Raw genomic sequence first — 17,329 nt, 5'->3', positions numbered from 1 at the left:
AATTAAAATGATGTACGTATGTCACTATAATTTATCCTTCTTGTATGGTATGTTTAGTTGGATTTGCACATTGGTGGTATTTTTGGTTTTATATGCACAAAAATAGCCTTGCATACTATAGGCCAGGCCACTCTATTCAGCCAAAAAGTAATTGAGAATCCCTTTTACTCTGCTCAGACATGATCTCAGTCACATGCCCTTTCTCTATATATTTTCCTAGATTTACTTTATTAAAATTTGCATATTTAATTTAGTATTTATTTAATGCAAAATTCTGCATTTGGTTTTATTTTCTGAAACAGTCGTTTGCAATACAAAACAATGGCCACTAGATGGAAGCAAAGACTCAACAGAGGCAGCAACCTCATACGACCTTTTGTGTTATTTTATTAACCCTCATTCATTCTTATCTTTTTTTGCAGTTGTTTTTATAGTAGTAATAGTAGTACCAGGAGGAAGACGAACGAAGTTCCTAACGGAATAATAAAGTACTTTTGAGTTGATTATTTACTAAGAATCTGATTTTAAACAATGATCACCTGGATCACTCTGAAAAAAATAGTTTTTATTCTGACTTTTCGTGTATTGATATTAATCGTGTACAAACACTGACATTTTATGTACATATTTGGTCCCATTAATAGCCCTTTGTCTGACAAAAGCTATGCTGCCTTTGGAGACCCTCGGAAATACTGCAGTCTATGCTACACCACAGTTTAAAACGCTCAAGTAATAAGTCGGAGATTGTTTTTTTTAACTGATAGATATTCATAAAGGAAGGTAACTTAATCACTATTTCTAATCGAAACCTGAATCGTATTGTTTGCTGAAATGTTTTATTCTCTGACTTAAAACATCATGAACCAACGTGATGTTGTCGGTTTTCTAATTTCCGTTGTTCCGTGAAGGCATAAACTACCATACAGTTGTTGTCAACGGTCGGAAGTCAAAGCGTCATTTCTGGATGTAGCTAATTCATGAAACCAAACCATCAGATTAAATGTATCGACCCTGGTGTGGGAGTGGCCGCTCTCCGGGAAGCAGCGAAAGCAACCCGTCCCGTGAACGCCGCCCACCTCTGTGAGACTGAAACCGACCGAAGGCAGCAGCAGCCGCCGCCGCCGCCGTCGTGATGAGCGCAGTCAGGGATGTGCTAACTCAGTAAACGCTAGCTAATTTACTGAAGTTTAGTTGTTTCTTCCGTGTTGGAGTTTTACGAGCAGCTCTTTCAAAGTGAGTGTGAAGATAAAACCAAAAACAAGAGGGTATGTTTATAAAAACAGGTCGACAGCGGTTGTTGTTTTTTTATTCCCCGCGTGGGTAAAACAGAGTAACGGCTGTTGTTGTTGTCGTTGTGGCCTGCTGCTACACGTTAGCTTAGCAGCTAAAGTAGCTTTAGCATCACAACCCCCAGAAATGACACGGGAAGCGGCTCATCTTGTCACCTAACTGGTAAAGTCAAGGAGCTGCTACGACGTAAGTTCACAAAATCCTGTTAATGTGTTTATTTTATTTTGTAGCTAAGTTAAACGATCAGGACGTCGGTTACCATCTGTTTTAAGTTATTGTGTATAAGTGCAAGTACATTTGACTCGGTCGTAGCTCTGATGGTTAGATACATGATGCCTCTGGATTTACAAATGTAATGTGAAACAAAGAATTTAATATAATATAAATATAAAATAAATAAGTACTGATAATTGTTACTGTTTTCAGGGCAAGTTGTGTTTTTGGAGGGACCAGCTAAAATACCCCCTCAGATATGAGAACATCTGCTCAGTGACATCTCACAAAAAATGGAGCTGTACTGGTACATGTAAGTATAATTCATGTATTTATAGTTACAGTGGCATGATGCAAAAGTTTGGGTTAACCCTTACCCCTGGTCAAAATTTCTGTTAATGTGTGAACAGATAGGTAAGCAGAAGATGATATGATCTCCAAAAGGCATAAAGTTACAGATTACACTTAACCTTTTCATTTCATTTCATTTCCTCTTTTACATTTTCAAAATTACAGAAAAGGTTTGGGCACCCTTCACGGTTAGTACCTAGTAGCACTTTGGAAACTATCACAGTGTGTAAATAATGAATAGCTTGTCTGATACCTTGGTCAAAGTTATCTGAGAGCTCAAGTCCCCTGGGTTTCTCATTGTTTTGCAGGCTGCTGTTTTGTTTAGCTTACTCCAAAATTGTAGAAAACAAAAATTATACACTGATATTGCTTAAAGTATTGCAAAAGTGTGTTTCATGTGTAAATGTATGCCTTCCACAGATCATTTAATCTTCCACTAGCCTAACTGTTCACATTAACATAAATTTTGACTAGGGGTGTCCAAACTTTTGCATGCATTGTACATATCCTCCTTAATAATAGAAGCATAGCTGAAATGCATAGTCCACTCCTCTCATACTCCCCATTCTTTATGCCTTTCTTCTCCCCGCTACAGAGTTGTCATCATATTCATCATCATCAAGATATTCTTCTATGTGTGCTGGTACCGATCCAGACAGAGGCAACTGGCAGCATACCTGAGCAACCCTCGCAATGCTCAGATAGTCATTGTTGGAGGAAGGGCATACCTTCATCAGATGTGTGAGAGACAGAGTGTAAGTACACATCATGTGACCACAGCAAAGTATTATTTTCAAACTCACTATCTAGCTGACATGGCTCTGCCCCTTTAGCACATATCTCTATTGTGGTTTGTGTCTCTTTTTTTTCTTGGTATCAAAGAGCTGAGAGAGTTGAGTACAACACACCACACAAGAAGAGTGAGCTAGAGAAAGTCAAATAAGGCCATGGCCGTGTTACATTTCTGCAGAGGAGTTGTTTGCGCTCATGAGAGGACATGTGGTTTTCAGTTTGTCACTTTCACTGAAATGACAAGACGGGCTACGTGTCAGTTTCAGTCACATACTCACTTTGTGGGGTTGCCTTTAATTGGTGCATGCATCTGCTTTTGCATGCACTTGTACATTGACAAACTTCTGTGAAATTTGTTCGACCATGTTGACGTTCGAGGCCTGGAAGGGCAGGTCACAGGTTTGACAGCTCCTCGGTTAGACAGAAACTGTGAGTGTGTGAGTGGAAGTTTGTCAAATTTTAACCCTGCATGTGAGGTTTTTGTGCAAATATGATCGGCAAAGATACAGACAGAAAGACAGGAGGAGACTGATTTACAGACAGCAGTGTGTGTCCCTCCAGAGGTCGTCTTATATTATTTATTCCCCAACGTCCAAAATGTCAGACACAGATATTTTCTGTGCTACATGCTATGTTTGATGCTGCATTTCTTGAACTGAATTAGTTTTGTTACTATCTCTTGTCCCATGTAAATCATAAGCCACAGAACAACAAGCATAGTCTCCTCCAATATTTAATTAGCTTGACATTGTGAACAGTTTATGTAATGTAGTTTGTTTCGGCTGGCACTGAAATGAACTTCATAGTTGTGTTTCTGTTTGGTTTGCAACTTTCTCCATTTTGCTGGAATTTGTGCTATCCATATATATTTTGAAATTGGCTGTAAAATGCAGGTTTCTGTTTTATTGCCACCCCCGGGTGTTCGCAGAGATATATCTAGAATAATAATGCTTTTTCTTTGGGCTACGCCACAGGTGTAGACAGTCATCCTGTTCGTGCTTCCTCCAGGACCTGCCTACTTTACTGCCTCCCTAAAACACCTGGAAGCAATCTCCACGATTCAGAACCTGCACAGAAATGCTCTTTGAACATTCGCCCACTTCTTTGTAGTTTTTACAAAACGTTGCATGAATGACAATGATAACAACACACGCTTCCAAAATCAGATTCATTTGCATGGCTTTCTGCATCAGCGTAGCCATTTCATCATGATCTTGACTGCGCACCTCCTTTTCACCCACTTTTAATCGTGGTTGATACATTCAAGAGGAACATACAATGATATTTTTTAGCTACGTTTGGAATATTTATGCAACAGGAAATGCTACAAAAATAAACGATGCAGTTGAAAGTTAAGAAATGCCGTGGTTTTTGACCTTGGGTTTCCCCGGACCAGTTGCGACATCCTGTGTGTTATCTAAAGTGTTTTATTCTGGAGAATGTCCAGTGCAGCCTGAGACTTTGTGGTGTCAGAGATATGCATATATTAGTTAGTGGTTACATGTCCAGTGTCTGCTCAGTGACCCCTTCCACTTCCTTTTTGCATTTGAGCTTCTATTTTTGTGTCTGAGACGTTTTTCTCCTCTTCGGTTTCCACCAGGACCTGAGTTCACCTTGTCCTGCTACCGTTCGGTCAGCTCCCACTTCCTCCCATGCAGTTTTCTCTCTTCTCCTCTTCTGCTTTCTTACTGTTCCTCTTCCTTTCCCCCTCTTGCCTTGTTCCCTCTGACATCTCAGCTGTATAATGTTCCCTGTTTAGATTTTAATGGAATGTGCAGCAGGGAGGCCCCACGGTCATCCATAACCCGGCAACTGAAAGTTTTCTGGAGAGACGCCAAGACATCTCGAGTCCTGGGCTTAAATGAATCAAACACAGTAGGGGAAAGTCTTGATGTAGTATCACTCCCTAAGCCTCTTGGACAGTTTTACTCATGGCTACTTGAAGAAACAAAATGAACCCAGAAGAGCTATGGGCTAAATAGATGCATGTTGTCTGCACAGAGAAAGATGGGAGAGATTGATAGTTTACAAATTATAAGACCTTGGCTTAATTAGTTTTGGCTTCTTGTTTATTTCCTAGATGAATTTTAATTTCTTTTAATGTGGTGATTTCCAATACAAATCCTCCAGACTGGTACCAGGCCGCAGAGCGCTCACTACCTTGTTACTTTATGAACTATTTTAGGTTAATTGTGTGCTAATCACCTTGAACTCTGCATGGTCTGTCTGTGCGCTGCATCTTTCCCCATCTCTCTCTATCACACCCACAACAACAGGATGGCAGTTTTGAACTAATTAAGACATCAATCTCCAAGGTCATCAGTCTATCATCGCTGGACTCCCTGCTCGATCTGCATGGGCCTTCTTCCTGTTACCGTTGCAATTAGTCGGATAACAAGGGTAGAAAGGATTGAGATCATCTCCAGAGGAGATTGTGGAGATAAAACAAACGTGACTTGTAATTCGAGCTCAGCCCTAAAACTGACAAGTAGCCACTCGCTCTCCTCGTCAGCTGTTGTCAGACTCTTGACGCTTTTGTTCAGAAGAAAATTTAAGTTGGAAAAACGATAGTAACAGTGTAGGCTAACATCATAAATACAACCACTGCTTATTTATGTTATCAGCTGGCAGCCGTCACACTCCTGCATTTTGTATAAACAATGCATTCATATCAGGTTTGGGTTAGCCGATTCTTGGAAAACTTGTTGCACACAGAAAAGAGGTGGAAGACAGACGCCGTCTCTTTGTTCTCTAAGAATATCGTCCTACTGTTGACGTTTGTACGTCATCATGGTTAGATTTGTGTGTGTCAGTGTTGGCCTGGAGCAGAGCGTTTCAGAGGGACGCACACTGGAGGAGCACATACATAAATTCAACCAGCAGCAGCACCGTCCTTTCCTGAAGTGTGTGTGCAGTCAAACCAGCCCAGTTAGTATCCCAGCAGTGCCAGCAGTGTTGACTCACACACTGTTAGCTTTTCAGAGTTCATCCCAGCACTGTTGTAGAGGTTCCCACGAGTGTGTTGCACTTGCAGGTTTCTTTGCTCTGACTTTCCGTCCAATTCTTCAAACTAAACCCGCTCCAGGGTTTAGTTCTGGAGAGACTGCGCTGCTCGTACTTGTTTGGCTTTTTGATACAGACACAGCCCTACTACCTGCAGTGCAGTATTACCCTGATAATGTCTCAAATGTGTAGTAACAGAGTTAGTTTGCTTTAACGTGACAGATTTCTTAACCTTCTGTAAAAAGATGACTAAGCTAGAACTAAGCTTAAATTTCAACATGAAAGACAAGCATTGTGTATTGTGTATACTTGCGTACTCATGAGTAACTCTACATTTCTCTGTTTCCACAGCAAACATCTGTGTGGCCTAGTTGGTATGGCGTTCAGGACGACCTGTCGATAGAAGAGCCCTCCACAGCCCTGCCACCGGCCGCGTCCTTCTCCCACCTGGACATGCCACCGCCATATGAGGCAGTCTCTGGAGGTAACACACACACACACACACACACACACACACACACACACACACAGCTAAACACTACAGTACACAGAATATTTAATCGTGCACTTGCTGCTTCCTCATTCATCGGGCCGAGGGAGACTTCTTCATTGTTATTTTTTCCTCTTTTGTTACATAACTTCCTTTAACTCTGAATTTTTGGCCACATTATTTTGTAATTATAAACGCAGACACCGTGGGTTTCAAATAATAGTTGAGCGTTGAGGTCAATGATAAGTGAGACTTTTTTTGTCTTTTTTAATTTGCCTCATGTTATACTCACACTGTCTGAATAATGTAGACCGGCTTCTCGCCAATCACGGTTCTTGCTCTCCCTCTGTGGTTTATCTGCTGCTGCTTTAGCCACATCATGTTGGTCACTTCAGGCTCTGCGCTCAACTGCTGCTACTCCTTCCTTCCCCGTTAACCACACAGAGGTCAAATGTGGATCAGAGTGCGCTTTATTAATCCAGCTACCTACATATGTCTGCAAACTCCAGCTACCTCATTACCCAGCTATGTCAGGACTCCATCAGAATCAGTACCATGAGGGCAAGACCGGAGATTTATGAGCAGAACTGATCATGGGGGTCATTGCTACAACCAGGAAACTAACTCCAGATGGAGTTTAAAGCACGACTCTGGAGAACGCATCACGTGTAAAGGAGCGTTTCTGTTTGAAATTTTGATACACGCACAAAGAGTACGTTGTCTGTGTGCGTCAGTAACTTATAATGAATACAGTACTTCCAAAGTTTTTTTTCTATAACAACGCCTCATGTATCAGTCAGTGAGTCAGTCAGAGTTAACTCATTTCCGTGGTCAGTGGACAAATGGAGGAAACTGCAAACGTAACTTGAGGCGACTTCTTCTAAATCATTTCTTAAAACTCATTTTGATAGACTTGCTTTTGTGTGATGTTGACTTTTTATCATCTCCATATCGCTCTGCTGTTGCTTTTATTGTGTTTGCATGTCAGTGTGTCTGTGTGTGTGTTTAGTGTGCATGGCTGCTCCCTCTATTTGACCTCATGTTGTTTACCCTGCTGCTGTGACTTATCCCTGCCTTGCTTTTGACTTTCATTGCGTTTGATTTGTGTTTCAAAGCACCTTGTAATCTTTGTGTTTGAAATGTGCTGTTGTATAAATACATTTATTACTATTATCATTAACTTGTTTCCATTAAGGGGCACTCGCGTCCCCAACACGCAGCTGATGCCTTGGGAGCTGTCACATCTTGCCCTCTTGCTCAATTAATTCTCTCTGCGCTCCCCCCCACGCCTTCCCCAATCCATTTCTATTTTTACATTTTTATTTATTTCCCTCACCACCACTCTGATGGTCTCCCCGCTTCTCAACAGTAATGTTTAAAGTAGGATAAAGCTTGTCGTTGTTTTTCCATTATGCTTCTAACTTTGTGTGTCTTTTCACATGTCAGATGACTACTTAAGTTTCGGTGTTCTCTTTTGTAAGCCACGTCTCATTTGATGTGAAGTGCTCGTCTGACAGCAGGATGTGGTCTCAAGAGGGTGGAAATGGGTTCACCACTAATTGTATTACATCATGTTGCAGACGCATTTTCGCTCTCACATTTTTATTTTTTCTCATCCTGAGGTGGGGGGTGGGGGTTGAGGGGGCAGTAGATGTATTTTCTGCTAATGCATGTGAGTTTCAACCTTTATCATCCCGTCTGTGCTGACACACTTGTGCATGCTGTCTTTATCAAATCTCCAGATCAAAAAGTGTGGCAACTGATGTTTTTAAAAATAAAAAATAAAAAAAACATCCTACAGGGTCATTTCAGGTGATTCCACTGCTCTGGGATCAGTTATTTATGTCAGACCTTGCAATGGATGTTTGCTGAGCTCCTCCTCGCCATCTTTGGTCAAGCTTTATCTTTCTCATTACAGAGACTTATTCAGATCAATGTGTTGTCCTTCCTTCTAGCACACAATTTGTCACCTGTCATTTGCCGCAGAAAGGAGAATCAGGGAGAGTCTTTTTGATGCAGTGGATGCCGCGAGTGCAAACACAGCAGAATCGTTGTCACATAAAAATGAGATTGTACAGAGGCCTGATCCAGATTGCGATCTCGGTTTGGCCGCGCAGCTGTTTTTGTCCTTGTGCTTGAATATATATTTCTTGACAGCTGATTGACTGGTTGTCCTGACTTGCTCTCTCCTTTCAGAGGACGATCTGAAGCCTCCTCCCTACAGCGAGTGTGCTCACGGCGACGAGGCCGACGCTCCCCGTCCCTCCCGTCACGCGCCTGTCATTTCCGAGGGCGGAGACTCGACTTGCGTAAACGAAGCCCCGCCCCCTTACACGCCGACTCCCCCCACACAAGTCAGTCAACCAGACGGCCCCGTGAGCCACAGTGAGTCCCAGTCAGAGAGCAGGTCCACTTAATCAGTCCCTGATGCCAGTTTGCCTTTTTCCATGCACTGCCTTCCTACATTCAACCTCAGTGATCGTTGCCAGCCTAACTCTCATCATGTGAGAGCAGATGTTTTATTTGAATGCGAGCGTGTGCGTGTGCGTGTGCGTGTGCGCATGAGTCGTGTGTGTGGTGGTTTTTAGAACCAAGATATTTTTTCTACTTTGTATTGTTTAAAAAAAAAAGTAGTGATGGTCATCTGATGAGTTTGGCAATAACAGATGACATCAGCAAGCCTGTGTGCCTCAGTCACGACCGCAGAACCTGCCTCCCGGCTACAATGAGGATTATTCCCTTGACCTCTAAGCTCAAAGGGAATCTGTGAGATACAGATAAGCAGAGAGAGATGGAGACTCAAGAGTGTGTTCAGTTTTTTTTTTCTTATTTTTATGTAAAGTTTGCCTTCATCTGTAAGTCTGAGGCCACTTCCTTTCACAGATTACTCATTGAAGAAGTATGATTGGGGAAATGAGCAGATGCTTGTTCTTAGTTCCTGCTACTGTGATAAATATGTGGGACATAATTTCATCTTTTTGTGTCTATCTATAGACATACAACACAGTAGTTCAGTAACAGGCCATAATGAGAAATTTGTAGTGTCTAATTGGTAGATATTGGGTCTTTTTGGGATGTACATGTGTATGTTAGATTAATTGTTAATGCCTTCAAAGTGTGTTCTTGTCTCTCTTGCAGTTTGTCATGTGGAGATCTGTTTTAGAAATGAATGCACTAATTGTCTTAAATGACGACCTCATTAGCATTACTGCTCTTGTTTAATATATCATGGTGATTATATGGGGACATCAGGCAACTCAAGTGCCTATCGCATCTGTGAATGGAAGTGAGTGAGGACGAGCAGAAAAAGGGTGGATGAAATAAATGAACACACCACAGCAGACGACAAGAGATCGTTCTCTGTTGGTAATCACCGTTACTGCTGTTTCTGCTCCACATGCTTGGTCGCAAGTTTCTGTGCAAACGGTATCGATGTTCATCTTATGTCTGTGTCTTTCTGGAATTTGATGAACTATCTTCAGATGTAACTTAAACCCAAATTTAACCCTAAAACGCATTGCAACTCAACTACATTTTAAGTAGTTGAACCCAACTGTAAGATAATCAGATGTGATGTTATTCACTTTTAACACTGAGCTGTGGAATAAGGTGAAAAATGTTTAAATTAAGTGGTACAATCCTGAAAAAATAGTGCCACAGCTGTGAGCTAAGGCTCCAAACATGAACATGCTGGATCATCATCATCACCATTCGTGTCCATTCAGTAATGATAATTGTTGCAGAATGAAGACTAACCAAAAGTTGTTGTCTTTTTTTATTTTTATAAACAATTTCTGTTCCTTGTAATGTTCATGTTAACCTGCCACAGGCTGGTGGAAGTCAGCCATCTTTGTGTATTTTCTGTTATAGTATTGCTTTTGGAAAGGTTATTACTGTGCATTTTGCTTTTTGTGTCACAGCATTTTTTTTTTTTTGTTGTTGATAACTTGGAAATAACACTCTAAGATGATAAACCCAGGTAATCAACCTCCATGTTTGTGTCAGCAAAAATATAACCTGTGTACAGTTTCTGATAAAAAGAAAAAATAATTTGGAGAGAGAAAGGGGAAAAACGATTAATGCTGTATAAATGCATTTTTTCTTGGTCCAAGTATAAAAAGGTCTTTGTGGAGAATCAGAATTTGAAATGTCAAATGTAATGTGTTACAATGATAATCATTTTGTATTGTGATGACAAATCGTGGAGCATCTGTCTGTGATGTCTCCCACAAACATCTCCTGTGGTTTTACAATCTGAAGGATGCGACAGAGAAGCTGCAACGTACAAATATGAATTTAGCCTCAAATGCAGCAGCAGCAGCACGATGACGATTGACAAACTAAACTTTAGTGTCACAGGCTTCTCAACAGTAACGTACGTCCTGTTTGTTCACTTCATGTTCATTCCCGTGGTGGGTGACTCATCAGATCTCTCCAGTGAGTAGCTTTGTGACTGAAGAGGAAGTATTTTGTTGTTTTTTTTGTCTGATTTGGAGGAAATATGTTTCCTGTATTAAACTGTTGTTCATAATATTGAAAGTGTTATTTTCTTACTGTGGCTTGGGTATAAAGTTGTATATTTCACATTTATCGTTCAACTGGATGAACTCGATGTGTAAAATCATAGAGACCACCCCTTTAAAATGCATATTTGAGTGCATTGGTCAAATCATAAAGTGTGTCAAAATAACCAAATACCTCATGTTTTGTTGTAGCTTTTAACTGGTTCCTGTAAACAGCATGCACGACTGATCGCAAAGCAGCTTTTTTTTTGATGTGGCACTTGACAAACAGATGAAAATTGTAAAGGAAATGACATTCAAAAACAATGTAGTAAAAATTAGTACAGAGAACGAAATTTAAATCAACAAAATGAAATAAATGCAACTTAAGTCAAAGTAAGTTAGTTAGCTAGTGCAGTTATATTGTATATTATTTTTTAAATGACTGTAGATAGAAACTCATCAATCAATGGCTTTGGAAAAAGTTGCATTTTTATTTAAAAGTGATAGGGGCTGGAGTTGGGATGCGTTGGAGATCACCAGGACTTTGTGTGCAGCTTTGTATCTAAAAGCAGTTTCACCCTGTTAAATTCTGACCCGAGGGACGAACAGTTGACTGCTTCCTAAAAAGATCTGAGCTGGACTGCGTTTTTATTCTTTCAGGAGTCACTATAAATCAGGGAAGAGGGAAAGTGGAGTAAACTAGGCAGAAATGAATGACATGTTTTTCCCACCCCCTTTATGTTAAACAAAACTGGGGCAGCCATGCCAGCTCCATCAATATCACCACTGCTACATTTTCATCAAGTTTTCTTCTTTCTACCTTTTTTCTTTTCTTTTCTTTTTTTGCCAAGAACTGGATGTGGTACAGGAGATAGAAAAAACAAATCCTCACAGATGGCTGTTTGCGTGTGGGGTACAGACTGTCTCTCTTGGCTCCGATGTCCCTCATGTTTTAAACTGAGTTCAGGTGGGGGCTGAGGTGGCTCTCCGTCAAGGTTTCTGGCACGCTGCGTTGCGTCTTATCGCTGTTTTGATGCATCTTGTCTCCCCCGTCCTTGGCAGAGAGAGTGGATGGGCGACGCAGGAAGTAAAATAGGTTGGAGATAAACAGTTTTACTCCCAACTCATTGAGGCAAATTCCATCTGCCTTGAAAAGATGTTTGCTGTTCCAGAGAAAAGTTGTCAAAAAAGGAAGACGGTGTAGAGGGAACATGCAGTGACAACCGTGGCGTTCAGTGCCAACAATCGGCTGAATCTCTCAACCTGTCCTCTGACTGGTGGCAGAGGGGCCATTGACGAACATCTTGGTGTTCAATGAGCCATTTCTATTCAATAGATCAGTAACGTCTTGTTTCGGTAATTCAGATGTGATAGATTATGTTGTTTCACACCCTCACTGCTCCATATGGGCACTAGGAAGCCTCTAGAAAATGCCATCTTCATCTCCTTCGAAAGCAGCACATTTTTAAAGCAGAAGTAAGTGATATATTTGTGTTAATATAAGTCTTAAATAGTTATATCTTCCGACAGCAATCACTTACATAGAGTGTTTGGACCGAAACACGGGTCTGTCAGTCACTCTGCTCTGCTCTGAGCCGAGGAGAAAACATTTATCGTATCCTACAGTTTTTATCCAATGAGGAGAGAGAACGGCATGCAGGGCTGTGTGTGCAGCCAAGGGACGCTGTGAATGTGGCGACGTAGGGACGAGGACTGTTATGGTGCGTTCAAGGAAACTCGTAACTCGTGTTTTTCCGACCTGTGAAGTCATACCAGTTCGATCTGGTACAAGTTCATGGGTCAGAAGTTACGAGTGGCCGTTATAGTGACTTTCACCGGTAAAACAGGTCGGAAAAACACGAGTGGGTTGCCTGAAACGCTACAAAGTCGTAAGTTGTGACTTGAAGCTGTAATTTACGGTTTCAAAAGCCTGCCTGGAACGCAGCATTAGCCAAAACGACCGGATCGCTTACTTCTGCTTTAAGTATTCTTACTGCTTCTATCTTTTACATGTTGATGCTTGTTACCCACAGTCAGACTCGGTGTGTCATCTACTGGAGAGGCAGGATCCTGCAGGAGTGCTGCATATTCTGTTTTTTTTGTTTGTTTTGCAATGTGTCCAAAGCTGTGGCTGTTCTTTATTGACTCAGATTTCCAGAAATCTCCAGTCATTCTTATTCATATCTTGGCCTGTCATGTTACTGCCTCAGACTCCACCTCGCTTACAACACAGATGATCTCACATCCAGAGTGTCAAAACACTCTCTGTAATTAACCTTTTTTTTTTTTTTTTTTTAATGTGTAACCAACTGTAGAACAACGTATTATATATCACAAAATTAATTATCTGCCATGTATGAATGTATAAATTCTGAGGGCAAAATATCTGCCTTCAAAGTCCAAACCTAGACATCATCTCATCAGTGTAATCAATTATAGATCACAAGACACCTAATTCCCAGCAAACAATCACTGCTTTCATTGTAGAGAATTCTGCCTCTTTCTTTTCCTAATTAATCAATCAACCATCTCATTAGAGAAATGTCTAATTGCCCAGAGCAGTAACAAAACCATATCCACATTTACTGTGTATTTTCTTTCGTTTACTCACCGCGTTTTACTGCTGAGCTGCAGTGGAATGATACACAACTATAAATAGAGTAACGTGATAGGTTTAAGTGAAACTGCTCAGGCCTTATATGAGCTCTGGATGAACCTGTGCAGTTGTAGCCTGAGGCCACATTTCTTCACAGATACTATAGACAGGATGGATGATCACGTGGCAAAGTTGTTGAACTCTACAAATGGGCTTATGGGTATCGTTTTGAGGCAGTTTCCTATTTTCTTTCCACCACTGAGCCACTAGAGAGCAGTGTTGCACCACTGATGAGCAGGACCATATGTTTTAAAAGGCTCCTGCTACCTGTTGCTGAGCTGGCGAGAGAAAGAAAGAAAGAAAGAAGCTGCTGCCGGTTGATATCGCCTCAGTGTAGATTGATGTCTTTTATTACATATCTTAGAGACAGAAAATGGCATTGACTTCTGCTCCAAACTTTTACACTTTAGATGGAAAAAATAATTGGGCTCGATCAAGATCAATTGTGCAGCCCTCTTGTGGAATGTATAGCAGCGCAGATACTCAAGGACATTCATTTTTCATATCTTAGCCTCTCAGCCACTGCTTCACTAAGCTGCATACAAATTAGCTGAGCATGAACAATTCACTGTGTGTATACACTTGATTATAGAGCTTTTGCGGTAAGAAAAATACTGGCTGTGCCTTTCACCTGATTAATGGAAATTTACCAGGAAAGGCAAAAAAAATTAAGAAACAAAAGAAAAAATAAAGTAAAACTACTGTCATTGTGGGGCAACTGGTCAAACTCTCATCCACTCTTCGTATGAATATTAGAAAAATAAATTTTAATTAGTAATCAAAATAGCCTTGTACACATTTGCTTAGTCTAATATTTAGTTTTTTGAAGCTGTTATTCAAAAATCACTTTAAATATTGAAATGAAAGTAATCCACAAAGACTCCAGCCTTCTCTCACTGATTCATGTATTCATGCGAGCGTGTATCCTGCGTCAGTGTCTGTTTGTCACAGCTGTATTCATGGCGCTGGTTTTGCTTTGAGTAATTGATGTTTTCAGGGGAAATATTTGCATATTTGGATACAGGCAACGATCCATCATTTAAGTCGCTTCACTAATCATTACATCTTGGTATAAACAGCTGTTTAATGCATATACCACAAAACACTCTCCTCAAGGATACTCACCGAGCCTCTTTCAAGATTATTGAGGTCTTGGAGGCCGTTTTTTTTTTTTCCAGAGACAGAACAGATAGCTCAATTACTGTGTGTTGTCTGTCAGAGATGTATCGCACCTCACCGTCCTGCATTCAGGTGCAGTATCAGATGACAAGTACTCGGAGGCTCGGTATGTGTTGCAGTGGCCATTGGAAAAAGCCACACCTTTTTTAAATTTGGCAAGAAAGCGCATTCCAGACATGGGTGAGGACGGATAAGATGTCAAAAATACCTCTGCTATTGATTTCCCACCTCAAAGTCATTTCAGAGGAGGATACCCATCACCAGTCTGACCAACACTCTTTAAATTTTTTATCTCGCTTCAGATCCGTGCTGCACATCCGCACCGCTTGTGCAATGACAGTTCAAACATCAAAACACACAAACACAAGGGACCATAATGAGTTCAGCAGGTTATTAACTGATGGCATTCCTCTCCATCTCCCCATCTTCATCTGTTCTTTATTTGTTTGGTTCATTTTTTATTTGGCCGTATATCCAGGCAATTACAGTTTGGAATATGCAAACAATTTAATGATATGGATCATTTCCGTTATAATTACATGTGGGGAAACTGAGCTGAGTTGATAAGCGGTAGTTCTTCAGCTGGTCCTCTGGTATTCAGCCTCCACTTTCACACCATATTTGTTTCAGAAATATAGTCTGTGGGTGTAATAGTAAAGCGATTTGTATGTTTATTGGCTACTGTGGTCTGTACAGAGAGGCTGATTGCCTGCCATGCATCTCTCCCAAGGTGTCCAGATCTTAACATCTGCTCAAATATTGTCAGAGTGTGTGCATTATGTCAGCACTGGAGTCTGATGTCTTCATTCAGTTGAGTCTTTCCTCTGTCGGTGGTTGCACTGTGTAGAAATCACATCACTTTTTGTTTGTTTTTTTAAGCAAAATCTATTTTAGAAACGAATTTTAACAATTTCAGTTGTGGCAGTTAAAACATAGTTTGACCCCTGGTCATTTGCTTCATGTCACCCTCTTTTCTTTCTCTCCCCAACTCATCCATCTTTCTCTTTCTCTCTGTCTCACTGTGCCTGAAATAAAATTTTGCCAGAAAAAATTAGTGTCTGGTTGGAGCTCAGTGTCACGTTGCAAAGCAGCTTCACCGAGGAGACGTTTCTCCTCCGAATGTCTCACATTGTTTCATTTGAATAACTCTTTGAGGTTCAAAGGGGTAACTCCCTATTGTTTCACACAGAAAAAAGGCAAAGACAGAAAATAATTTTTTGGGGGAAATGAATCCAGGTTTGAGCAGCAGAACTCTGATTTTCTTTGTCCCTTTCTTCTTCCCCACAAATCATCTCATGGCCCATCAGGTTTATCTTGTGTCCCTTTGGAAGGTCTAAAACAACCAGTGTAATGAGCTCCACTAAAATACTACTTAGGGAATGTAGGATCAGCATTAACAATCTCAATGTCATATATAACAATATATCAAGAGAGTGCTTTTAGCTGATACTACTTCTGTATTTGTGTAGGATGTAAGAGCAAAATGATCCATCTAGATTGTCCTATAGCAGTCTTTCTCAAAGTGGGTGCCGCGGCACACTGGGGTGCCGTCTGACTGCGTCAAGGGTGCCGTGAAAAAAATACCTCTTCTGACATTTCATAGAATACATTCTCTTTATATATGCAAAGGGGCCGTGTCCACCGTCTACTTTCCATTCAGATCCTATGGAGCTCGGAAAAAAGCTGTCGGAGTTTCCTTTATTTGTCGCGGCGCTCAGAGCGCTCAGAGTTTAAATATGTACTAGAAAATTTCCTCTCGGGAAATTTTGAATGGGCCACGGGGCTACTGCCGATTGTGCCATCTCTGTCAACATGGGAATCAAACCCACGATCTTAAGGTCAAGACAGAGCTGATCAGACAGACACATGATCATCTTTCTATAAGCACTGATATGGAGGAGCTGTAACCACATTAGGTTAACTGTGTGTGTGTGCGTGTGTGTGTGTTTATCTTGTGTAATAGGGCCAGGACTCAATTAAAACACTTAATCTAATTAATTAGAGGCTTTGTAATTAATTAATCGCAATTAATTGCATTTTAATCGCATATAAATATTTGACCTGAGAACAGTGAGAAGCATTTTTTTCACATGGATTTTAGTATACCATTGAATGACTGAATTAGCCTCGTAAACCCGCCTCTCCCGGAACTGCATTTCATTTCATTCCGAGGGAGAGTCTGGCCTCATCCCCATTCTAAGCGTTTGGACTGAAACCCTCAGAAGGCCGAGCCAATCAGCGTCGCCCGCTGTCATTGACACAGCACGTTGGCCAATCAGGGACCGACTGGTGTAACGCCCCGTCACTACACCAACTTGCTGATTGGCTGAATGGGGTTGTCTGTCAACGCTACTACCAAAGATATTAAAATCGTCTTTGCTACTACTCCCGCCCAGCTCCTGCCCACCCCAGACGCTTAGAATGGGGATGAGGCCAGACTCTCCCTCAGAATGAAATGAAATGCAGTTCCGGGAGAGGCGGGTTTACGAGGCTATGACTGAATAGCTTAAAGCTAGGGTCTGTAATTCTGGAAAACTAGCAAGAGAGCGAGCAAGATTTGAAAAAAGCACCTCCTAAAGTTCCTCCCCCCTGCTCCCCCTCCCGTCAGCGAGTCCGTCCAAGCCACGCCCCCACACACTAGCACGAGCACAGAAGCAGCACGGAGGAGAGGACAGCTACGAGCTAAGGGCTACGAGCTACGAGCTAACGAGCTAGGAGTAGTTTTGGACGACAACAAACAGTCATGTCTCACTTACCGTACCTGTAAGTAAACTATATTATTATTATTATTATTTTTGTTTTTTTTATAGCATATCAGTCTGTGCAGACCCAGGGGCAGGTCGGGTCTGA

At 41.2% G+C, this 17,329-nt stretch overlaps 1 protein-coding gene across 1 annotated transcript; it reads left to right on the top strand.

The window, feature by feature from the left end:
• Positions 1-1,133: 1,133 nt before the first annotated feature.
• On the top strand, positions 1,134-10,672 carry LOC146966513 (uncharacterized). The gene is made up of 5 exons (XM_085763640.1): positions 1,134-1,476; positions 1,717-1,816; positions 2,450-2,609; positions 6,001-6,133; positions 8,336-10,672. Exons 2-5 carry the CDS (start codon positions 1,797-1,799, stop codon positions 8,554-8,556), a joined length of 534 nt encoding a protein of 177 aa, XP_085619766.1. The 5' UTR covers positions 1,134-1,476; positions 1,717-1,796; the 3' UTR covers positions 8,557-10,672.
• The last annotated feature ends 6,657 nt before the right edge of the window (positions 10,673-17,329 follow it).

The sequence above is a fragment of the Trachurus japonicus genome, chromosome 20 (assembly GCF_045865225.1).
Source record: "Trachurus japonicus isolate A0001 chromosome 20, Traja_1.0".
NCBI classification, from domain to species: domain Eukaryota; kingdom Metazoa; phylum Chordata; class Actinopteri; order Carangiformes; family Carangidae; genus Trachurus; species Trachurus japonicus.
The sequence above is the reverse complement of the archived record's forward strand: the minus strand, read 5'-3'. Positions and strand labels throughout refer to the sequence as shown.

What these genes read in the sequence shown, in the direction of transcription:
- LOC146966513 (XM_085763640.1), top strand. Translation starts at nt 1,797, where the DNA reads ATGGAGCTGTACTGGTACAT. An exon ending in ATGGAGCTGTACTGGTACAT is followed by an intron (nt 1,817 to 2,449) that starts GTAAGTATAATT and finishes TCCCCGCTACAG; the next exon opens with AGTTGTCATCATATTCATCA. An exon ending in AGATGTGTGAGAGACAGAGT is followed by an intron (nt 2,610 to 6,000) that starts GTAAGTACACAT and finishes CTGTTTCCACAG; the next exon opens with CAAACATCTGTGTGGCCTAG.